Below are 26,089 nucleotides of genomic sequence, written 5' to 3'. Positions count from 1 at the left end.
AAGATAAAATTTTAAGGAATATAATTGTATTACTCATGTTGCAGTTAGGTTTTCAATTATGAAGAGCTTAGCTGGATAATTTTCTAACTCATAATACTGGCTCTCAATTTCCATTTTGACTTGTACAGTCTTGTGAGCTTGAGACATTTCTGGGCTGTACTGCAGAACCTGGAGCTGCGGTCTCTCTTTGTCACATTAGAGTGGTGCACTTTCTAGAAAGAAAAGAAGAGAGCAGCCTGGGTGTCAGTGGGTTTATGTAAGGAATGCAGGCTGATATAATGTCACAATAAGACTACTGATGAGGGCTGGGCGTGGTGGCTCACGCCTGTAATCCCAGCACTTTGGGAGGCCCAGGTGAGTGGATCACCATGAGGTCAGGAGTTCAAGACCAACCTGGACAACATGGCAAAACCCCGTATCTACTAAAAATGCGAAAATTAGCCAGGCATGGTGGCATGCCCCTGTAATCTCAGCTACTCGGGAGGCTGAGGCAGGAGAATCACTTGAACCCAGGAGGCGGAGGTTGCAGTGAGCCGAGATTGTGCCACTGCACTCCAGCCTGGGCAACAACAGTGAAACTCTGTCTCAAAAGCAAAAACAAAAACAAACAAACAAACAAAACCAGACTACTGATGAGTTTCTTTAAAAACCCACCACGTTGGCTAGTTAATCAATTGTGAATGCTCTAGGCTCATCCTCTACTATCATGCTTCTGTGGGTATGAGGTGGGAACTGGGAATATTTATTTTTACAAAATGTGCCAGGTGATTCTCCCTCACTTCCAGGTTCGGGGATCACTGAAATGGAAACTATGGTAAAAGAGCAGATGAGAGATAAGAAGAACTTGAGTTAAACCTCTAATAGTGAGGATAGCAGGAAGCATTTAAGACACAGGGACAGATAGATTGTGAGGACTGGGTAAATGAATGAAATCTGTGGTAATTCCAAGTTTCTGACTATGTGAATGAGAAGACTGTGGTGCCAATTCACTAAAGCAGGAAATAGATAAGAACATAGAATTATAGAGTAAGATGAGTTCTATTGGGGCTGTAATACATTTGAAATGAGTGCATAACTCCAAATTGCTGTGTCTAGTCCAGTTTGGAGGTCAGGAATTATCAACATACAAATAATGTTGAACCCTCGGGAGAAAACAAAATGCTGAATAGCACTGACATTTAAGCCTGGAAGCTGCTGAATCACAAAAAACGTATTTATGGCCAGCTCAGAATTTTTTAAGTTAAAAAATATATTGAAGCCTCTACTTGAGACTTGTATTCTCCAATTTGACCAGGGATTCCTTTATTTCAAATTTTCTTACAATCAACAACAATGCTGGCTCACATCACCTTCTAGACCACCACAGTTACTGAGTTTGCCAGCCCAGATATAAGGAGTGGACAGGGTTTGAGAAAAACTGAAAGACTGGGAAACAATGAGGAGAGAGAACATAACCAGGGGAGAAAAGTATGAAGCAGAAAGAAGGTTGCAGCAATCATTCTGTTGAATGCAACAGAGAAGTTCAATGAGACTGGTCTCAGAAGCAATTTGACTTTTCATCTAATAATTCATGAAAGAGATGCATTTATTCAACAAATGTCTGTTGAGCACCTTCTCTGAACCTGGTAGTATATTAGGACCAAGTGAGACGACAATAAACAAGATAGATGTAATTGATGTCTTTGTAAAATTTATAGGCCAGAGACCATAGAAAATATAAAGGGGATATACAGAGATGAAAACCTATGAAAAATGTGAGTGCCTGATGCTATCAGGGAATAGATGAAGAGTGCCGGGAACAGTCTCCTGGAGGAAAGGACTTCTACTGCTGGCCCCTTCTGCTTGGGTATCCGGCGTCCTATGGCTAGGACCAATCTGGCTCAGCCTTTGGCTTTCTGCTCTTCTTTGGCTCTGCACTCTCCTGATCTTAGTGTTGCTTTTAAACCAGGCCCCATCAAATGGGTGGAATCTTTGTATTCCTGCCCTGGACCCAAGGAACCCCATTAACCAGGTAGATAAACTTTCCCCTTCTTTTATGAAAAGAGGAAGAATTCCAGTGGAAACCAAGTCATTTCAGATATTAAGCCATATGAGCTTTTTGATATGCAAGCTTATCAGTTTCATGAATATTAATTTAGGATATTACACATTGGCACCTAGAAGTCTGAAATGAGGAGACAGAGCTGAGATTATAGGAAAGCCAAGGCTGATAGGATTCACAGGAAGAGTATGAGAGAGGAGATAGATGCACGGAGAGAAAATTCCAGGAGTTTTCCTCATTAGGTATTCAGTTGACTACGAATCATTTCATGTGGAAGCCAGGGAGAAAACCACCTGAAAGGACTAGAGGAAACAGTGCCTGGAAGTCACACAAGCTGAGAATAATGCTAGCGCCTGTTCACAACAGCCAGAGTGGAAATCTCGCAATTTATCAGGTAGAATACTGAGATGAGTTTTGCTTCAGTGGTGGGAAACAATTAACCCTAGACTAAATGCTGCAATTTTCACCAACAAAGCATAAAAGTAGATTTGAGGATTAAACTGTTTCCAAGTAACTTGAGTGTTCCAGAATAAAGTTCAAGAATATTTATAGTAATATAAAAACATCTGGCAACCAACATGGTAATATTTAAATGTCTGGCATTCAGTTAAAAATTACTGCAAAGAAGCAGGAAAATAGAGTCCATAAAGAGAGAAAAAAAGTCAGTCAGTTGAAACTGATGTAAAGATGTCAAGGTGATCGAATTAGTAGACAACGGCATTATAATAGTTATTATAATATTTATAATATTATAATATAACATATTTCATATGTTAAAGACACTAGAAGAAAGACACTAGCAGAAAGATTGGGCATGATAAAGAGAAACATAGACGATATTTAAAAATTCAGTTAAAATTTGTAAAAATAAAAATTACAATGTCTTTGATGAAAAGCACATTGGACGGGTATACTTCCTGGTGATATTGCTGGAGAAAAGATTGAATTTAAAGACAGCTATAAAGACTTTGCAAAATGAAACACAGTGAGAAAAAAGACAAAACAAATAAATAAAACACCACTTAAGTATGAAACAATGTCAAGGTGCCAAATGTATTAATTGGAATCTCTGAAGGAGGAGGACAGCGTTAGAAAAAAAACTTGAAAAAAATCATAGCCAAAATTTTCCAAATATAATGAAAAATATAAAACCTTGATCTGGGAACCTCGAGCACAAGAAACATGAAAAAATTACAACAGAGCATATCATAATCCAGTTGTTTCATACTAATGGTCAATAGAAAGCAGAGAAAATACCCATTACATGCAAAAGAATAAAGATAATGATGACAAAATATTTTTATCAGAAACAATACAAAAGAGTAATATCTTTAAAACACTGAAAGAAAAAATCTGTGTCTAGAATTTGCTACCTGGCAAATATATTTTTCAAAAATAAGGTGAAGTAAAAATTTTTTAGAATACAAAAGCCAAAGAATTTATTACTAGTGGACTTTCACTACAAGAAATGTTAAAGGAAGTCTGACAAGCAGAAGGAAAATGATACCAGATAGAAACCTGGATCCTGCACAAAGGGATGAAGATCATCACATAGTTGCTAATTGCATGAATTAAAGGCTTTTGCATATTATTTAAATTTATTTACAGATAATACACCTTAAAGCAAAAATATGTGTCATGGGGCTTATAACACATGAAGAAGTAAAATATATGACAAAAATATCAAGAAGGTCTGAAGAGAAGAAATGGGAGTTACTGTTGTAAGTTTTTTGTGTGTAAAATAGTAAAATATGACTAGTAGGCAGACTGTGATAAGTTAAAGTTACACATTCTGAACCCTTCAACAACCACTAAAATAACACAACTAAGAATCACAGTCAGCCAACAAAGGAAATAAAATGGAACTATACATAACACTCAATCCAAAATAAAGCAGAAAAGAGAACAAAGGACGAACATACCAAATAGAAAACAAGATGATAAATTTTAACCCAACCATATCAATAATTGTATTAAATATAAATGGCCTAAATACCCCCGATTAAGGAACAAGTTACCAGATTATCTTTTTAAGAAAATCAAGACCCAACTATGTACTGCCCCAAAGAAATTCACTTTAAATACGAAGATAGAAATCAGTTAAAAGGATTGAAAAATATATAGCACTATTCAATATCAACTTACTACATGAAAGTTATTTTGTTATGAACAGGTGGCAGCCTGTTCATAACTGTAAGACGGATGAAAAGAAAACTTTATTTTGTTAGCATATAATCACATTTTATAGCATCTACTAAAAGAAATGAAGCTCCTAAATTGGAGAGCAGCAGTTTACATTGTTGATTCCAGTCACCAAGAGAAAACACTGTTACTCCTTTGTCCCAATATATACTGATAGAATTCTTCAAATGATGCTTAAGTTGGTAAGAAAGACAATTTCTATAGAAACTGAGAAGATCTGGTCTTTCTTTGGAAAACTGTTCTTTAGAAGTTCCATCAACCCTAGCAGTGACACTGGGATGCAGGAGCAGCCTTAGGGAATCCGGAGTGACCCTCGAAGTTCCAGCCAAGGGGGTCAAAGGCAGGAAAGGCAGCTCAAAGGGCTCCAATGATAAAAAGACACCAGCAGCTTCTGTCCTCAGTGTGAGTGCAGTTGACCCTGAGCTGGAGCCGAGCTAACTAACGTTCTAGATTATGTTTCCTAACTCTCACCCTGAAATGAAACACACTCCTAACACCTTGTGCTTTTCCACTGAGAACAGATCATAATTCTAATAAATTATTTGTGTGATTTTTTTCCAACATATACACAGTGAATTATTTTTACTTTCATTATTTAAAAAATATGCATGTGTACTTTTTATTTTGGAATAGTTTCTCACAAGAAGTTGAAAAATTAATACAGATAACTCTTGAGTATCCTTCTCTAGCTTCCCCTCATGATAACATATTAAAAGCAATTAAAATGACATTGGTACAATAAAATTAAACCACAGACCATATTTTGATTTCATTAGTATTTGCATGTACTATTGTGGTGGGGGCAGGGGGCAGTGTAGGTTACATAATTCTATGAAATGTTATCACCTAAAACACAGTCATGTAACTAGCACTACAGTCAAGATATAGAACTCTTCCACTATGTAGGGTCCTCCAGTTCCCCTGATTTCTTTCTGTGTCCTGATCAAAAATCACAGAATGAGTCAGGCACTGTGGCTCATGTTGGTAATCCCAGCACTTTGGGAGGACGAGGCAGGAGGATTACTTGAGGTCGGGAGTTCTAGACCAACCTGAACAGCATAGTAAGACCCCATCTCTAAAAAATTTTTTTTTTTTTTTTTTTTTTTTTTTTTTTTTAGTTGATGGGCATGGTGACATTCACCTGTAGTCCCAGCTACTCAGGAGGCTGAGGTAGGAGGATCACATGAATCCAGGAGGTTGAGTCAAGGCTGCAGCGAGCTATGATTGTGCCACTTCACTCCAGCCTTGGTGATAGAGCGATACCCTGTCTCTATTTAAAACAATAAAAAAAAACACAGAGTGCCTTGACCTCTCTGTGGCACAGACAGTTGCAGGTTTTTCCCAGCAGGTTTGAACCTGAATCAGAGCCTTGAACATTTTCAGGTACTGACTTCAGGCACTGAAAGGTATCTAGGTTGTTGCTCAAAGAAACTGGTCCTGGCTCTGAGCCATCTTCCTTTAATGCTCATATAAGCTCCCTACCCTGACCCCCTTGCTACAGACATACCCAGGCAGAACACTCCCTTTTTCTCACCATATGTAAGCAGGTTCCCTTAATAAATGCTTTGCACTGATCACTGAGCGTTTAGTGCTTCTCTCTCTCTTTTTTTTTTTTTTTTTTTTTTTTTGAGACGGAGTCTCGCTCTGTCACCCAGGCTGGAGTGCGGTGGCCGGATCTCAGCTCACTGCAAGCTCCGCCTCCCGGGTTCCCGCCATTCTCCTGCCTCAGCCTCCCGAGTAGCTGGGACTACAGGCGCTCGCCACCTCGCCCGGCTAGTTTTTTGTATTTTTTTAGTAGAGACGGGGTTTCACCGTGTTAGCCAGGATGGTCTCGATCTCCTGACCTCGTGATCCGCCCGTCTCGGTCTCCCAAAGTGCTGGGATTACAAGTGCTTCTCTCTTTGGAACCCCAACCAGCCCCTTCTCTGGACAGTTTGGCGCTCTCCCTTGTGGGAACTCCCCAGCACTGCTTCTGGGAAGATGCCAGCTGTGGGTTCAACAGGGCAAGACACTACCACAAAGAGACTTCCTCATTTTATTTCTTTATAATCAAACCCTAGCCCAACCTAGTCCCTGGCAACTACTCGTATGTTCTCCATGGCTATATTTTGTCACTGTGATAATATTATACAAATGGAATCATACCTTATGTAACCTATTGAGATTGTCTTTTTCATTTAGTGTAATGCCATTGAGAACTATCCAAGTTGTTTTGTGTGTCAATGGTTCATTCATTTTTTATTGCTGAGTAATATTTCATTGGTTGCATGTACTCCAGTTTGTTTATCCATTCATCCATTGAAGAACATCTGGTTGGTTACCAGCTTTCAGCTATTATTTTAAAAGCTGCTATGAGGATTCATAAAGGTTTATATATGAACATAAGGTTTCACTTCTCTAGTGTAAATACTCAGGGGTATGATGGTTGTGTTGTACAGTAAATATATGCTTAATTTTATAAGGTACTGTAAACCTTATTTCAAAGTGGCTGTACTATTTTATATTCCCACCTGCAATGTGTGAGAAATCTACAGATTACTACTTCATGTCCTCATCAGCATTTTCCAGTATTTTGTTTGTTTGTTTTAGTCATTCTGGTATATGAATAGCAGTAGTTGTGTGATTATTGTTCATTATTTTTCTCTCCAATGATGCTGTCAGGTCTAGAAGGTCAGAAAATGTGTATTATTTATGGCCTGGCAAACACTGACATTCAATAAATATGTACTGTCTAGCTGAGGGAGTGCAAATAAAAGACAGGGAAATGAATGGAGAAATGGAGCAGTAGAAAGGAAGGGTGGGGAGGAAACAAGGAAGAAGGAAAGACTGGTGAGGAATCTGTGGGTGTGGGGCCAGTGTTTGCTCACATTCTAGGCTGCTGCTCTGTCTGTGAGACCAGACTGCTGGGCCCTACAGGAATGATGTGTTTCTGTAGCTGCCTGGCATCTGCCCACACAATGGGGACTTACATTCTTTAAAACCAAACAAGGATCTCAATGATATGTCACCTCTTCTGTTCTTTGGTAAAGTCACACCTACCACCAAAAGGGAGAAGGAGCATCTCTTATGTCTTATCCATAATCTTGCTGCTTAATCAAGTCCATCTCTAGTTGCAGAAGACTGAAAGAAAATGTTTCTCTTGTGTATGGGGGTAGGGGAGAAGGGCATTTTAAAATCTGAATTCTGTTTACCCTCTTGTTAATCCATGGACTCTCATTTTACACTGGAATAAATATTTTGCTGCTTTTATGGATACCAAGAGAGAATCATTGAATGCAAATCATCTTGAAAATCTTGGATGTGCAGCTTATGCACGAATATAGTGCTAGCATAACAAAAGGGAGAGGAAATTGTCTTAAACTCCTTTTGAGCACCCATTGCCTTTGCAGGCAGTCTTGTTCATTTTTCCCCCGGAGTATGCCAACCAGTTCATTGCCTCCAGCATTCCTATCTTCACCACATTCCCATTGTACTTCTTCTCTCTCAGGAAGAAATAACACTAAGATGTAATGTGTTATCTTTCCCATTACCAAATAATGATGATCTACTTTTGGAATTTCAAGTAGCAGCCTGAAATGAGCACGAGTTTATCATCTATCCTGTAGGCTTCTCAGTTCATGAAGCTAAATCACATGAATGGTTATCGATTTTAACAAAGTGAACCCTGCCTGTAAGACATAGCCTCGAGCTAGTCTTATAGTTCTGTTTACTGTGTTTTTCTACCAGCAATAAGATGGCCCATGAAAGGGGTTTATATGGGAAAGCTTGATTTATTTAATCTGACATTACATGCTCTATATCACATTGATACAAAACACTCTAAATTCATATTTTTAAGAGCTATAAAAAGCATATTTATGCTAAGCCCCACTTAGCCTATTGGGCTTTTGGCAATGTACTGTTTAAAAGAAATTTTAAAAACATTCTTGGAGATTATCCAAAACTACACAATTTCATAGCGATTCAACTAATATTTATAATAAAATCACTCTATGCAATTGACTGTGCTAAAAACATTACAGGGGTTGCAAAGAGAAACGTGAAAGCTTTTTGGTTAAATCACATTAGATAGTCTAATATGCATACATTTTTAAATAACTATTTTAAATGATTTTTTTAATTAATATTTTATTCTAGCTTCTTCATTGTACTCGGCTCAACTTTAAATCAATCCTTTGTTCATGGTAATGAAGTAAGACAAAGATTTAACGTCAGTTCTTCACATGAGAGTAAGTACTAAAGGTACTATTAGCTGGAGACTAAGCATTGTATAACAATTCCAAGTGTTTTTCTGTAGATATGCAAAATTAGCTACGGTACAGAATCAAGATTCTCCTTTTTCACAGACCCTAAGCTCACTAATCCCACATTTCCCTTTCACTCCTGCAGGTAGAGTGCTCAGAATAATAATTTATAAATTAGGTAGAGTCGAATCAATCCAAATAATATAAAATAATATTCTTATTGGAGATGCAAACATATCTTACTTAAAGAAAGATCTTTTAAATTATTGGATGTAAACAAATTCTTCTATGTTTAGAAGAATTCTTCCACTTAAACAATTTTTTTAATTCCTCCCTTTGTTTTTCTACAAAGTGCATTCTCACCACTGCTCACAATCAGCTTAAGCACTTCTCAAGTTGTTATTAAAGAGTATATCTTCTTAAAATAACTAATATTTCTAATACAGAAGAATTCATATCTTTTCTATATTTTCTATTATATAGAAAATATGATAGTTCTAAAAATACCACTAACATTGAGAACAAATACAATACTTAATTGAACACAATATATATGTCAAAGATTATGACAAGTAAATGTGTACACTATATGTGAAAAGAAATTATGCCCCATGGCCACCAGAACTGATGCTGTATCAGCTAAGTAAAGAGGACTCATAAATGAGACTTAAAAAAAATGTATAACTATAGTCTGTGTTTTCTTCACTAGATTTTACCATTAGCTTTCTTGTTCACTCATGTATTTCAAGTATGTAGCAGACTGGTTCAAGGGTGAATGATTGATGAAAAGTTAAAATTATTTAAATGCTGCATACGGATTTCCTGCAGAACCCATATGTACAACCACATGTCAATTAAGCAAAGAACAGACTGTAGGAAATCTCTGTTAACGATAAAAAAAATGGAAGATTTTAAAAGAAGGAAAGGGAAAAGTTCTCTGTCTAATTAGAAATCACCAAATAAGAGGAGAAAGCTGGCAACTTCCAGAGAGGGCTTTCGAGAAATGCATTGCTCATTTCTCCAAGTGCACTGCACATAGACAGCTCCTGACTGGGAAAAGGAAATTGTCATAGTCTACTCCAAACCCTATGATTTTGTCATTTGGAGACAATGGAGTATTAAAGAACACAGTTCTTCATACGAGGACTAAATGGTCTATGGGAAGCAATTCCATTCTTGCAATTCCAGTATCCCATCTGAGTGGTATCCCATGGTGCTTCTGACTCTAGCAAGATTAGCAAATGACTAGGCAAGTTTATTGCAGAATCCTCATTTGGCCTGGGAAATTCATTACAGGGAGCCAGCGATGTAAATGCAGGAAATGCAGGGAGTACTAAGGGAAAAAATTTCCTTCACTATTTCTGTCTATAAAGTGCATTCTCACCACTGCTCACAATAGGCACTTCCTCAAGCTGTTAGTAAAATAAAGAAGTATATCTTCTTAAAATAACTAATGGGCTACATAATTAAAAGATTAGCAAAAAAAAAAAAACCTGCTTAAAATGATTAGATTAGAATTAATACTGGAAATTAAATTTAAAAACAAAAAATTGAAGATAAAAGAACAAGAAGTTAAAAATCTAAGCACAGTAATCTCAAAATAGAAGGTGAAGTATAAAATGCAAGCTACAACAAACTAACAATTTGGAAAATTTCAAAAGAGGCTTAGAATCATTACAGTAAAAGGTTAGGAGACTTAAGGTTGATCTTAGAGCTCAACCCTCAAGAAGAATTATTTTAAAATTATTTAAAGGCTGCATACGGATTTCCTGCAGGACCCATCTGTACAACCACATGTCACTTAAGCAAAGAACAGACTGTAGGAAATCTCTGCTAACCATAAAAATGGGAGATTTAAAAATCTTTAAGAAGCTTAAGGTAATATGAATTTAGAATTAGCAAAAAAATAAAGGCAATAGGCAAAGAAGTAGGTAGGCTGGGAAGGGCCGGGGCGGGTTCTTTGAGAAGTGTAACACCTCCAAGCCAGCGCTGGCAGGATTGATACCAGATATGCAGTAAGCCGTCTAATGGCTGTAAGGGAGAAACACATCCCTTGTTGAATACACAAAGTCCCCCTCTCCCCTTTATTTCCCATATGTTCTTTGTGATGGCATTATTTTGATTAGCAATATTTAATGGATTATTAAAAAATAAGAGGGAAACGTGTAATTCATGCTTTCATTTTACATTTGTATATTATTCCCCCCAAATTCCTTTTTGTCACATTATATCAATTCCGCAACAAATATTAAAGAAACTGGAAAAGAAATGGCATTATTAAATAAACCTTAGACTGGGGCCATAGAGTCCTCATGCTATTGTTAATCAAAGGACAATGAAGGGAACCCTACAAAACAGCTTTCATTAAAAGTTGCTTTTTTGCCGGGCGCGGTGGCTCACGCCTGTAATCCCAGCACTTTGGGAGACTGAGGTGGGTGGATCATGAGGTCAGGAGATCGAGACCATCCTGTCTAACACAGTGAAACCCCGTCTCTACTAAAAAAATGCAAAAAAATTAGCCAGGCCTGGTGGCGGGCGCCTGTAGTCCCAGCTTCTCCGGAGGCTGAGGCAGGAGAATGGAGTGAACCCAAGAGGCGGAGCTTGCAGTGAGCTGAGATGGAGCCAGGGCACCCCAGCCTGGGCGACTGAGCGATACTCTGTCTCAAAAAAAAAAAAAAAAAAAAAAAAAAAAAAAGTTGCCTTTTTAACATAAGGTCTTCCTTATGGTAAAGCAATTTAGCAACATTATGATGACCAAACAAGTCACTGCAAATATTTTGTTCTTTGTGATGGACGACCTTTAGAAAGTGAAAAAGCTGTGACCTATGAGAGAGTCACTTAGAACTCATCTGATGAATTTTGTTTTTTAATTCATCTGCTTTCGTTGTTGGGAAGTAAGGCAGGATTTTGAAATTTAGGATTCTCTTAAAGAATAAAATTACTTGTGAAATAAAGGTAGTCTGTATCTATAGGTCTGAAATGTTCCAAAGACATGCAGCTTTGTCAACATTTCTTAAATACCTTATTGATGTCAAATAATTCATTTTAGCATTTTCCTTTAGAAAATGGTAAATTGTTTTTTCATTTTTTTCTGTAAGTTGTACCACTCTAGATTAATAAAAAGCAGAGGGCCAGGCACAATGGCTCAAGTCTATAATCCCAGCACTTTGGGAGGCCGAGGAGGATAGATTGCTTGAGCTCAGGAGTTTGAGATGAGCCTGGGCAACATGGGGAGACCCTGTCTTTACCAAAAACAGAAGAAAAAAATAGCCAGACATGGTGGTGCACACCTGTGGTCCCAGCTACTCAGGTGGCTGTGGTGGGAGGATTGCTTGAGTCCTCTCTCTTAGTAATAATAATAATAATAATAATAATAATAGAGGATGTGTTTGTTTATTGGCAAAATAGCACAGCAAATAAGGAATAGACCATGAGCCTAAGTGACAGGCTTATGTCTGTTGGGCTATGTTTTATAGTTGCCCATGAACAGTTTGGAAGTTTCCAAGAACTTGTTAAAGAAACCTGGACATGCTCTGCTCAGAAAGTTGTGTGCCCCAGAGTGTGTTCCTTTGGGAACATTGCTCACCCACAACAGGGGTTTGGTGAAATGAGTTTGAGAAATGTTCCATACTATATAACTCTTCTTGGACTTTCAAATGCACATCATTATATTTAAGTCAGAGACGTCATGCAGTAAGCCTGTTTATGTTTGTAACAGTGTTCCATGACTCTTCATATTTTCCATGGATCACAGCTGCGGCCTGGGGAGTAATGGATGCTGCCATGAGCCTGTTCAATTGACCATTTTCTACTCATGAAATACCGGTTTGACTATGTTGGATTTAGATACAACTGTCAGTTAAAGTCTTGTAGGGCTAAGATGATCAAAATGATATAAACTAAGTTCATAGTCCAAATAATCTACGGAGAAAGGATGGCCCATGATGATGATGTAAGCTTTCCGTAAAGCTAAATTTATTCAGTTTGAATAACTGATATTTATTTTGAATCCTTCCAATTTGTAAAATGAAATGTTGGTGATAGGAGGTTTAGTGTACTCAGCTAAGGGGCTTCATCACAATTGTAAGCCCAACACTGTAGTACAGAGCATGGTTCAACATAAACTCGATACAATTTGTTGATTTATTAAATAAATAATAACTATTCTGTTTAGTATCCTATTTTGCCAAACATATAGTTGACAACCCTATGTTGGTTTGATCATTGTTTTTAAAACTCAAAAACCTTGGAATCATGTGAGTAGATGAAAGTCAATTTTACTGAAAATACATATTGCAGCAGAGATGGCTTCCTTTCTGTAGTGTTGTCATTCTACAGGTACCCAGAGAGAGATGACATTCTTAGCCCCTCTTGCATTTCAATGAGATCATGTGATTTATTTTAACCAACATGGTGAAAGTGGAATTGATTTTTGCCCTTTCCAGATCAGGTCCTTCTCTATTAGCAGGCTGAATGCAGATGACCCTGAGGCCCTAGGAATGATAAGGCCACAGGATCCTGGGCCCCAGAACCACCACAAGAAGGAAAGCCAGTGACCAAATGAATCACACACATTGAGCAATTAATTGAATACAGAATAAACTTCATTGTGTTAAAGCATTGATATTTTGGAATTTGTTTCAGAAACTAGTGTTACCTAACATCTATATCTCCATCTATATATGAATACACACAGATACACACCTTCATGGACATATACTAGAAGCATATGCACATAAAAGTTAGAAGTGGGGAATAGAATTAACATATTTTATTTATTTGTATTTATTAACAGGTTTTATTTATTCTCTGGGCAATAGGATTAACAGATTTCATTATTTAAAAAATTATCATACTTGTCTAAATTTTCTTTAGCAAATGGGCATTATTACACATTAGGTTTATAATCAGGGGGAGAGCAGATTTCCAGCCTGCAACACCTCGTCCTTTTCTTTTTTTCTTTTCTTAGTTTTTGGGATTTTTCCTCATTCCCTGGGTCCCTCAAGCCCTCTGTTTTTTGGTTGGTTGGTTTCTTTCTTTCTTTCTTTCTTTCTTTCTTTCTTTCTTTCTTTCTTTCTTTCTTTCTTTCTTTCTTTCTTTCCTTCCTTTTCTCTCCTTCCTTCCTTCCTTCCTTCCTTCCTTCCTTCCTTCCTTCCTTCCTTCCTTCCTTCCTTCCTTCCTTCCTTCCTTCCCTCCCTCCCTCCCTCCCTCCCTCCCTCCCTCCCTCCCTCCCTTCCTTCCTTCCTTCCTTCCTTCCTTCCTTCCTTCCTTCCTTCCTTCCTTCCTTCCCTTCTTTCTTTCTCCAAACTGGAAGCACATCCTATCTTTAGTCTGAACTGACAAACTTGCAATCATCTCTGCCCTCTCTCAGGGGCATCTGAGGAGTAAGCACCATCCAGTTTCTCTCTTTACCACCTCAAAATGGAGCAATACTGCATAGGGAAGAAAACCTACCTGGATCACTGTGCTGTAGCTGGATCCTTCATGATGTGTTTTGCGTTTCTAGCTTTTTATTCTGAAATAATTTCAAACTTAAAAAACTGTGACAATAGTACAAAGAAATCTTATGTTCTCCAACTAGACTCACCCATTATTATCATTTCACATGTCTCTCTCTGTAGATAAATAGACAAATGCCAGATAGATAGATAGATGATGATAGATAGATAGATAGATAGATAGATAGATAGATAGATAGATATTTTTCCAAACCATTTGAGAATAAGTTAATCTGGCAATATTTCTTCAAAATTCTTGAAATATGCAATGATTATTTCTGTCATTCCACTTATTATGACCTAAATATAAGAAAATACTTAGCGATATAAAAAAGTTTTAATTTCAAAGCTGTTAAATCAGCAATACTTATATTAGAAATTGAAATGACTTTGATACCCAATAGTGAGTTTAGCTGAGCGAATTATACATAGCCATTACATACTGCTTCCAAATGTCCTTTTGTTTGCCAACCATCATTGGCCTCTGGAGCCATTAGGACAAAGTCCAAAACTATTAATATGTTTACCTTTATTGACTACATACTCTTATCACTGCTAGGACTCCTTTGATTCTGCCTGAACCCCCTTCAGAAAAAAAAAAAAAAAAGATCACCTAGTATACCTTCAATTTCACATGGCACTGATGAATATTGGTTTCACCAGATATGTCTTCTCCACACTCCCTGAACCTAAGGATCCAACCAGGGACCATCGTACATGGAGACCCCATTCTCCCCGAAGTCTCAGGGACTTGTGCCTGACAGCGTCAGGAGATGCTATTTAATCCAGGAAAGCAATTAAAAGCCTCTCTTAAAAAAGTGTAATAAAAAACCTGGCTATTCAGGAAGGTGTGCTCAACATAAGATCAAACAACTTGGAATATAATCAGGATTCTATAGAACTTACAACAGATAACCTATCCTAATTTGAAACAGAGTCTAGTCCTTGAAATCACATGTATTCATGAGAATTTCCAGAAGAATAATGTCAACTTTCTTCTTAGTAACATCAGTGGAACAGATTCCCTGGCCTGGCTCCATAAATGTAAGATTCCAAAGCGATTTACCTTCTTCTAGCTGGTATGTTCACCTTGCTTACCAAGAACAAATATAATATTACAGAATATTTGTTCTTGGTAATAACAAATATAATATTACAGAATCTCAAGAGGAAATCATTTGACGTTGATACATCAAAATCAGAAATTCTGAAGTAAAAATCAACATAAAATTTCAAATAGGGAGTATTTGGAATTATATTTCTCATATAAATATTTGAATGGAAAATCATAGAATGTGAAATAGCACTTATAAAATAAAACAAAAAGAAATAAAGTAAATTCAAAAATATACCTCATAAATATTAAAAACATTTCATCAAATGTACAAGTTCTAAGAATCAAGAAGGAAATGCTCTGAAACATATTTATTTAAAAGGCAATATGGTTTGTGTTGAAGACATTGTGGGGCAAAAAGGGCTTCAAAATGGAATGGAAAATGCAACATTCTTAATTGACTTTTACTGTCAATGCTAGGACTGAATCACTTGTTTTTCTTAAGGAGTGTATAAAATACCACACAAAAATATCATTTCATTTAGTTTATTAACATGATCCAAACAGATTTAGCTTAAGAGATGAGGAGAGGACATAAAAAAAGATTTGACTGAGTTATATAAAGAAAACCAAAAGAGTGACAACATTTTCAACTGCTGACGATTTTAAGTCATTTATTAACTAATATAAAAATAAATCTACAGTAGAACCATGACTTAAATGGAGACAGTATGTGGTACATGTGTCACCCAACAATCAGCAAGGAATATTCAGAGAACTTACACCCTTCTGGACTGGCTCACACGGTTTGTCTTTGACCTGGAACCTCATACAAGTCCCCTCACAGCACTGGGTTTGCAGTCAGCTACATTTTTTTCTCTTCAGCCTATAATCAGTTATTAATGCATACCATTTCTGTGTTTCCCACAGCCTCTTTCTTTTCAGATAGTGACAGAGTGCTAGGAAAAACTCATCTGGCCAGTACTAAACAGGGAAGGTGAAAAAAAGTACTTTAAGATGGGTGTGGGGTCATTTGGGGTACCAACAGACTCAGATAAACAAGGGAACCAGAGTGGGCATCAACAAAAAGCATTGAGGTAAGGGGCCCAGTGGTAGTTCACAGAAAAGACCAGAACTGGACAATGTTAAAGTCAGGAAGAACGGTGTTACACTTGAAAAGTCATACTAGAACAACAAGAAAGAAGAAGAAAACTGGAATGAACAGTAGTCCCTTTTATATTTTTTAAAAGGAAGGAAATTTTTAAAGAAATACAAAAGTCAAGTCAAAAAGTGAAATAGCAACAATAAGTATTTAAATAAAACAGAATGTAGTAGGAAATAAAGAACATTCCCACATGATGGCCCAATTTTTAAAAATGGTTATCTTAAGTCAGGCCAGTTTTATTTTATTGACCATGCATATGTAACATCAGATATTTCTATGAAAGATAAGAGAACCTGATTGATGCCTCTCGTGTAACATGGAAAGGAAAAAGGAAGGAGGGAAAAGGGGGAAGAAAAGTCTCCACACTCTTCATGCCCAAAGTGGGCACAGTCTTTAACCTGTACTTCAAATGACAGGTTCAGATCATAGAAAATATTGTCAAGTTCAGCAGAATTTTGATCACAAGCGCTTGGTGCTCAGCGTGCAGCTGAGTAGCAGAAGGCACACAAGCAAGTTGATGGAGAAATCTCTGTGCAGGGAAGAGGAAGAAGACGTGCCACACACCAAAGGCTCTGCTTTATAGGGTCTTTCTATATCTGGAGGTAATGCTGTCATTCCTTGAATCTGAAAACGGAAGCACAAAGAATGCAAATGAACATCTGATTTAAAGCAGGGCAGTGACCAAGCACGCTTAGCTGCCCACACTTCTGCAGGGGATAAAGGAGGCACGAGTGGTTACCAAAGGAGTCACACACTGGGGGAGTCAGAAACCTAGGATTTAGGAGGCAACGGAAAAGAGGACCAGGCATGCCTTTGGAAAAGAATACAAAGCAGGCTCTATTGCTTTTTGCAGCACTCATTCCAGCCTGTTCCTGCTCTATCCCAACCTTAGTTTTAGAACTAATGTATCTCTTGAAAGGGGGTAGAATGAGGAGTTTTCAGTCAACCCAAGTAATCACTGAACAAAAATTATCAGACATTAAAAGGCAACTGGACCCCTGCATTTATGGATATTTGTCTTCTCCTTAGGTTTTCCTGTAATAGATTCAGGTAAAATATGTCATCTGGGTTGTCAGAGGTTAAAAAGAGCTTACCGACCACTCGGCATTGTCTGTCTTGGAACATCTCACATTCACTGGCAGGCTGAGGACCAGCTTGTTGAAGGAGAGACCTTCCTTTTTAGTCCATTTAAACTTATTCATAGCATCCATGAAAGAAAGGTTTTTATATTGCTTGGGGCTTTTGATAATGAAAGGCCAGGTCCTGAATTTAAAAGACACAATTAGTCATATTCAGAACAAATGCATTACATGTTTCCTTTACTTTTCAGCATCCTAAAATAGATCTCACACTTACTCATTTTCATGCACATAGATAACCTAATGCAAAACGTTAATGAGCTCATCAGCGATTACTAGAAGAAATGTACCAAATAAAATCTTTCTAAAGAATGATTTTTTTTTTAGTAGCAGATTGGCAATAATTTTATTTTTAATTTTATATTTTTAAATACAGATGGGGTCTCGCTATGTTGCCCAGGTTGGTCTGGAACTCCTGGGAGCAAACAACCCTGCCACCTCCATCACTCAAAGTGCTGGGATTATAGGTGTGAGCCACCATGCCCGGTCAAAGTTTAAACAAATAATTTTGTCTCAGAAAGCTTCTACGGAGCCTCACAATTCTACACTAATTTGGTTTGGTTCTAGTTAACAAATTAACTGGTAAGTATTCATTTCTAAAGAGTACAATGCTAGTGGTGTAATCAAGAAACCTGCACGTTCCTAAAAGACACTGTGAGAGATGGAAAGTTCAAATCCATACACTATAAAAGCCTGACCCCTGCTGGTTGCTCTGTTTTGGTTTCGATAAGTGAGAAGATAAATACAACAAAAAACGTGATGCAATCAATGTTTCGAAAATTGTACTCATTTCTCAAAAGAAGACATACATAAGGCCAAAAACATGAAAAAATGCTCCACATCACTAATAATCATCAGAAAAATGCAAATAAAAGCCAGAGTGAGATACCATCTCACCAGTCAGAAGGGCTATTATTAAAACGCAAAAAAAAAAAAAAAAAAAAAAAAAAATTGATAGTGGCAAGGTTGCAGAGAAAAGACAATGCCTATACATTGTTGGTGAGGATATAAATTAGTTCAGTCAACTGTGGAAGTAGTTTGTAGATTTCTCAAAGAACTTAGAACAGAACTACCATTCAACCCAGCAATCCTATTACTAGCTATATATCCAAAGGAAAATAAATAGTTTTAATTGACCACATGCATTCATTCATATGTTCATCATAGCACTATTCAGAATAGCAAAGACATGGAATCAACTAAGGTGTCCATCAAAGGTGGACTGGATAAAGAAAACGTGGTATATATACACCATGGAATACTATGTAGCCACAAAAAAAGAGAGAAATCATGTCCTTTGCAGCAGCATGGATGCATCTGGAGGCCACCATCCTAAGTGAATTACACAGGAACAGAAAACCAAAAACCACTTGTTCTCACATAGAAGTGGGATCTAATCATTGAGTACACATAGACATAAAGATGGGAAAAACACACATTGGGAGCTACTAGAGAGAGAGAGAGAGAGGGAGATAAGAATTAAAAAACTACCTGTTGGGTGCTAGGCTCACTACCTGGGTGATGAAATCATTCATACCCCAAACCTCAGTTTCACACAGTATACCACTGTAACAAACCTGAACATGCATCCCTTGAGCCTAAAATAAAAGTTGAAATTTTTAAAAGTACTGAGAAAAAAAAAATACTGTATATAGAATTACACTCAGCCTTCACCTGCCACTCAAAAAATCACATGCTCAATATCCAAGAAAGGAGAAAGAAATCACAACAATGATATGAGCAGACAGAAAAAGTGACAGAAAAAGTGAAGTGAAAAAGTGAAAGACGTGACCTGCTTGAAAAGATAGTTTTCAGGTGTTGTCTTTCATTAAATATAATATTATCGATTCCTGAAAAACACAAAAATGTAAGTGTTGGCATATCACAAAATTTTACATTAATCCATGGACCTTGCAGGAAATTATCATGGTGCCTAGGAAGTATTTGGCACCCATAACATCCCAAGATGTTCCAGTAATTTCTATAATTACCAAATAATCTCAGCTGAAAAACATACATTAATCTTCACAATTTTTAAGTTTATTTACGCCATTTCTCTCTCTCTTTATCTCTCTCTGACATACATAACCCACTCAGGCACATTGAATATCATCTTCTTAAGTAAATTAAACATTCTTTATTAATTTTTTGGAGTTACAAAGATAATTTTTAAGTCTAAATTTGAAATGTTTCTTCCATATCTAATCAGTGAGACAATGAGGAAAATAGGTAATATATGCAGATCTTTACATTTTTGGTAACTTCCTTTAATTAGAATGAATATATATCTTTGTTGAGTTTTTAAATGCATAATTTTATACAAAGACCTTAAAGCGAAGCCCCATAAAGTAAGAACAATCAGCATCACATTACGTAAACATACCTAGCAACAACCTGAAATCTACAGCATTTGAAAATTAAACATATTGTGACAATTTTATAGAGATACAATCCAGAATTAGTATAAAGCAAAAACTTGACTTGAAAGAAGTTTTTATATTCGCATACAATGTCCTTTTAAACGCTCTAAAAGCTACAGCTATTGATGATTTTAAGTCAATTATTAAAAATGAAATTTACTTTTCAAAAAGATAAAATGCCTAATTTGAAAAAGAGAAAATCAATTTTATAATCAGAGAAATGCTAGGGGAAAATCATCAGTCTGTAACCATCTGAAACACCGACACCACAAGGTGGCACTACAGTCTATACTATGGTGCTTAGGCGGCCTAAAGCCTCTGGCGCCTGGCTGGTTAGAGTGAATAGTGTGACCATTATACACAGATGAAATCTTAAAAAGCTTTGTTGCTGTAATAATTTAGCAAATTGCCTATTACTGAGACTGCCCAACATAAAGTGACACAAGAGGTGTAACCCTATTTGCCAGTTTTTAGAACAGATACGTAGAAGGGCCAAGCCCAATGGCTCGTATGTTGGAGACACAATGACAGAGGCTGGGTGACCTGGGGATGTGGTCATCAACCTTTCTGAGATGGCATCTTTGTCTCATATTTATCATCTCCTTTCCACTCCTACTAACTTGGTTCAGGTCCGTGTTCTATAATAACTTTATACTAATAAACATCCTACTTGTCATCTCTAATCTTCTTAGCCTATCCTACACACTTCCAAATTATCTTCTAGAGAAAAGAGCAGACAGAAAAAGTGAATATTTATCCTGAATACTTTTTTTTTCAAAAAGACTAAGCTTTAAACCAGAAACAGGTAACCTTAAAGTAGCAAGTATTTCTGCTTTTACTGGGTTTGGGGATTAGTTAGAAATAATTGGGAATGTTACAGAAATAAAAACAGTTACATTTCTTCATATCTTGTCAGTGTGTAAATGTCTATCCATACATACATGTAAATGAATGGTATTATATATATATTACTGTAGTTGATAAAAAACAGTGTTACTATTATGCTTTAATATTGATGGGTAATTTTCCTTTGTAAATTCCATCTAAACTCTGAGACATGTTTTTCTAAGAAGATAACAAAGTTCACTGCAATACACCATGGTAGAGTAATTTTTTTAATTTTTAAGTGAAACATAAAGCTATTTATTCTTATAAATTCAAACTGATCAACGGAAATTTTAAAAGTTTAATGATTTTTATACTTGGTCCCCCTGTTCTACATAAACTGAAAAGCAGATGGAGAAAGATAATCTGTGGTTACATTTCTTATCTGAGCCTCTCTGGAATCCTGTTTTAAAAGTTTTATTGCTAGTGTCTTTCTTAGGGTAGTGAAGGAGGAGGAAGGAAGAGAGATGGAAGATCTAACCAAGAAACAGTGTCCATATACTTATAGCTAAATGAACTATATCAGACTCTCCATCCATCAAGCAAGTAAACATGTGATCAAAAACTAGCAAAAGGAACAAAAATTCCATAACAGACTTCCACTTTTGGCCATGTTGAAGTAACTGACACTAACTTCCTGTAAAAAACTCAAAATTCAACAAACCATATGAAACAGCTGGTTTGGACATTGGAAAATGGCATAGAACTATGATCCCCCAAAGGAAGGAAAGAAATAAGGTGTTTGAATATTATGTTCATCCCAGCTTTCTGCCTAGAAGCATTCTCTGGACCAGAATGCAGGAAAGGCGATTTTGAAACAGAAAATGACAATCTCAATAAGTTAAGGAGATGAAAACCAGAGTTAAGGGAGTCTGAAGAAGCTTATGTATTCAAGGTAGACTATTGCAGAGGAAAAATCTGTATAAGGATCCTCTGAATCAGTAACTAAGCAATAAGTCAACTATATTTAGGGTAAAATGCACAAGACTGGGCAATGAACAACTAGAAGATTGTAACCTAAACAATTCCCAGAGCCTGTATAGAGTTAACAGACATTTGAGCTCAAACTAGCCAGAGTGGAATGTCTCTGTTGACTACACGGAGTAAACATCTGTTCTAGACTCACACTAACAAGGCTCTTTAAAGAAATAAAAACAACCTAGTACTAATTAACACAACATGCATACTGCCCTGTTGTCTATGCCTAGTCAAAAATTATTAAACACATCAACAAGTATGTAAATGTGAATCTAAACCAGAAGAAAAAATCAGTCAATACTCCAAGATCTTGAAATGACAGAGATTAAAGAATTAGCAGACAAGGATAACTAAAACTTAAAAAAAAAAATTAACAAAACGTGCAAAACTTCTATATTAAAAACCACAAAAAAGTGCTTACAGAAATGAAAGAACAGTAAATAAGTGAAGAGGCATACCATGTTCATAGATTAGAAGACTCAATATTGTTAAGATATTGATTCTCTCAAATTGTCTAGAAATTCAGTATAATCCCAATCAAATACCAGCAGGTCCTTTTTTAAAAATGAAATTGACAAGTTGATTTAAATATATGTATGAAAATAGAATAAACCTACGCTATCAAAATAATTTTGGGAAAAAATGACAAAGTTTTGGAGGCCTACATTTAAGACTTCCTATAAAACTATAATAATTAAATTTGGTTTTAGAGTAAGACTGAACATATACAGCAATGAAACAGAATAGAAAATCCAGAAAGAACCAATTTATGGACAAATGATTTTCCAGCTAATATTCCAAAGTAATTGAATAGTAAAAAGGTAGTTTTCTTTCATCAAATGGTTCTTGCACAACTTGATATCTATATGAAAAACAATGAACATTGGATTTACCTCACACTACACACAAAAATGTGTTCAAAATGGATCCACCTAAATGTAAAAGCTAAAACTGTGAACTTTTCAGGGGGAAAAACAAGAGAAAGTCTTCCCTTGGGTAGGCAAAGATTTTTTAAGCAGGATATGAAAAGCACAAAACAAACCAAAAAATGATGAAACAAACTGCAATAAATACAGCTATAAAATGAAAGTCAAACCACAGACTGGGAGAAATGGTCTGTAAACATGCATCCAACAGAGAACTTACATCCAAAGTATAAAGAACTCTTACAACTCAATAATAAAGCAAGTAATCAAATTAACAATGAACAAAAATTCTAATAAACAATTAAGAAGAAATACAAAGTTGTCCCTTGGTATCCATGGGGGACTGAGGATAGCAAAATCTGTGATGTTCAAGACATTATATAAAATGGTGTAGTAGTTACATATAACCTATGCACATGCTCCCATCTACTTTAAACTATCTCCGGGTTACTTATAATACCTAACACAATGTAAATGCTATGTAGGTGGTTATTATGCTGTATTGTTAAGGAATGATGACAATAAAAATATTCTGTACATGTTCAATATAGATGGAATTTTTTCAAACTTTGTTTTATCTGAAGTTGGTTGAATCCATGGATGCAGAATCCATGTTCTGCATCTGAGAAAGCAGAGGGCTGACTGTATACACACACACACACACACATATTTATTTATACACACACACATATATATACACATATATACACATATATATGTGGGTGTATATATATATATAAAACTTTAGGACAATTCTCTGAGTGGCCCTGGACCAATCCGATCCATTCTCATTTTTGCCTGTAGTTTTCAAGAATAACTATAGGATGTGCTAGACATGCAAAAATCTTGAAATAGGAAGGGACTGACTGGAATAGCCCAGGTTCTGTTCCAGTACCCCCAATAGGGTTTGAATGTTCATGTCCCTCCAAAACTCATGTTGAAATCTCATCTCCACTGCAGTGTATTAAGAGGTGGGGCCTTGAGGAGGTGATCAGGTCAAGAGGGTTCCATGCTCATGAATGGAATTAGTACCCTTACAAAAGAGGCTTGAGGGAACCTTCCAACTGTACCTTCTACCTGTGAGAACACAGCAAGAAGATGCCATCTTGGAGTGGAGAGCAAGCCCTCAGAAGACACTGAAACTGCTGGTGCCTTGATTTTGGACTTCCCCATCTCCACAACAATAAGCAAGAATTTCTGTAGTTTATAAATTACCCAGTTTATAAATTACCCAGTCAATTTATAAATTACCCAGTCTAAGCTATTTTGTTATCACACCCCAAGGTGACTAAGAGACTCCCCTGGAAACAGAGTGTTTCAATTGTTAATTGAATTACTTCAATGCTTTAGCCTTGAATCTCACATTGCCCCGGGATATAAAACCAAGAATGGGCTGCTTTTCAAGCTGCAATGCAACTGGGACATGTACAGTAGAGGTTCCATCTATTCCAGGCAGATTTCCTGAGCTTTGGAGAACTGGCTTACAATAAATTCTAGGATTCTGTTGTTTTTGCGGCCTATGTGTAAGCAATAAACCCATTTAATGTAACTTGTTGTGTATAAGTACAATCTTTCTTACTGGACTCAGACAACCTGCACAGTGAACCTGCTTTACAATAACCAATAAACATGTGAAAGAGGCTCAATATCATTAGTCACAAGGAAAATGGAAAATAAAGCCGTAAGAAAATACCACCAATACACATTAAAATGGATAAAATGCAAAATACTGAAAATACAAAATGCTGCCAAGAATATTGAGTAACAGGAGTTCTTACACTTTACTGGTAAGAACGAAAAATAAATCATTTTAAGAACATTTTGAGAGTCTATAGAGTAAACATAAACTTAGCCAACAGTCTCTCAACTGGAATCTGCTTAAGCCTACCGAACTCCCGAGGGCAGGGTCGACCAGCACCACAGCTGCCTGCTGTCTAAGCTGTTTGAGCTCCTTGGGAGAGGAGCAGCAGCCAGCGCTGGGACTTGCAACTGCCTAACATACTAAGCTCTCTGGGTGGGGGAAGGGCGACATCCATCTCTATAGCTCCAGGCTGTACTTTTCCCCTGCTGGAGCCAGAGAGGCTGGATGGCTTGGTCACAAGATTCGTCACCCACAGCCCCACACACTCTGTGGCAGTCTTCCGCCAGAATGCCTCTTCAGACTTGACCCTGACCCGTCCTTCCTCACTGGGTGGGGCTTCCCTGGAGGAACTCCAATGACTCCAACTGGAGGCTCAGGGACAGAAGCTGGATCTCCCTAGCCCTGAGCCCCTAGCAGGAGGGGTGGCCGCAGTCCCTGTGGACCAGCAGACTTAGCCTTTCCTCCTGGTAGCTCTGAGGAATCCAGGCAGCCCAGATGAGTGGGTTTTCTCCCAGCAAGGCACACCCCCTCCACCCAGGGACAAAGTGCTTTGTTAAATGAGTCCTGTTCCCTGTGCCACCCAAATGGGTGAGAACCTCCAACAGGGGTTGTCAGACACCCTGTACAGGCGTAATCCTACTGGCATCAGGTTGGTGCTCCTTAAGGTCAGAGGTCCCAGAAAAAGGAGCAGGCACTCATCTTTGCTGTTCTCTAGCCTCCTTGAATGACATCTCCAGGTGTGGGAGTAAATCAGATGAATAGGGCCTGAAGTGAACCCCCAGCAAACTGCAGCAGCCCTATAGAAGAGGGACCTGACTGTTGAAAGAAAAACAAGCAGGAAACAACAACAGCAGCATCAACGACAACAAAAAAAGCACCCACAAAAATCCCATCCAAGGGTCTGCAACCTCGAAGACCAGAACTAGACAAACTCATGAAGATGAGAAAGATTCAATGAAAAAATGCTGAAAATCCAAAAGGCCAGAGTGCCTCTTCTCCTCTAAATGATTGCAACATCTCTCCATCAAGGGCGCAGAAATGGATGGAGGATCAGATGGATGAATTGACAGAAGTAGGCTTCAGAAGATGGGTAATACAAACTATGCTGAACTAAAGGAGTATGTTCTAACCCAATGCAAAGAAGCTAAGAACCTTAGTAAAAGGCTGAGGAGCTGCTAACAAGAATAATCAGTTTAGAGAGGAACATAAATGACCTGATGAAGCTGAAAAACACAGCACGAGAATTTCGTGAAGCATACACAAGTATCAACAGTCAAATCAACCAAGCAGAAGAAAAGATATCAGAATTTGAAGACCACCTTGCTGAAATAAGGCATGCAGAGAAGACTAGAGAAAAAAGAATGAAAAGGAATGAACAAAGCATCCAAGAAATATAAGACTTCATAAAAAGACCTAACCTATGACTCATTGGAGTTCCAGAAGGAGATGGGGAAAATGGAAACAAGCTGGAAAACACGCTTCGGGATATTATCCAGGAGAACTTCCCCAACCTAAAAGACAGGTCAACATGCAAATCAGGAAATACAGAGAACACCATTAAGATACTCCACGAGAAGATCAACCCCAAGACACATAATCATCAGATCCTCCAAGGTCAAAATGGAGGACAAACTGTTAAGGGCAGCCAGAGAGAAAGGCCAGGTCACCTACAAAGG

The 26,089-nt window shown here is 37.3% G+C and overlaps 1 protein-coding gene across 1 annotated transcript in view; it reads right to left on the bottom strand.

Moving 5' to 3' along the window:
• Positions 1 to 15,573: 15,573 nt before the first annotated feature.
• MOXD1 (monooxygenase DBH like 1) overlaps positions 15,574 to 26,089 on the bottom strand; it is a 103,421-nt gene continuing 92,905 nt past the window's right edge. Inside the window, exons 11-12 of the mRNA XM_050787990.1 lie at positions 17,299 to 17,467; positions 15,574 to 16,828 (exon numbers count right to left, since the gene is read on the bottom strand). Coding sequence (XP_050643947.1) covers positions 16,664 to 16,828; positions 17,299 to 17,467 — 334 coding nt within the window. The 3' untranslated portion in view covers positions 15,574 to 16,663. The remainder of the gene's footprint in view (positions 16,829 to 17,298; positions 17,468 to 26,089) is intronic.

Source organism: Macaca thibetana, chromosome 4, assembly GCF_024542745.1.
Source record: "Macaca thibetana thibetana isolate TM-01 chromosome 4, ASM2454274v1, whole genome shotgun sequence".
In the NCBI taxonomy this organism is placed as follows: Eukaryota; Metazoa; Chordata; class Mammalia; order Primates; family Cercopithecidae; genus Macaca; species Macaca thibetana.
This window is presented reverse-complemented; position numbering and strand designations above follow the sequence as displayed.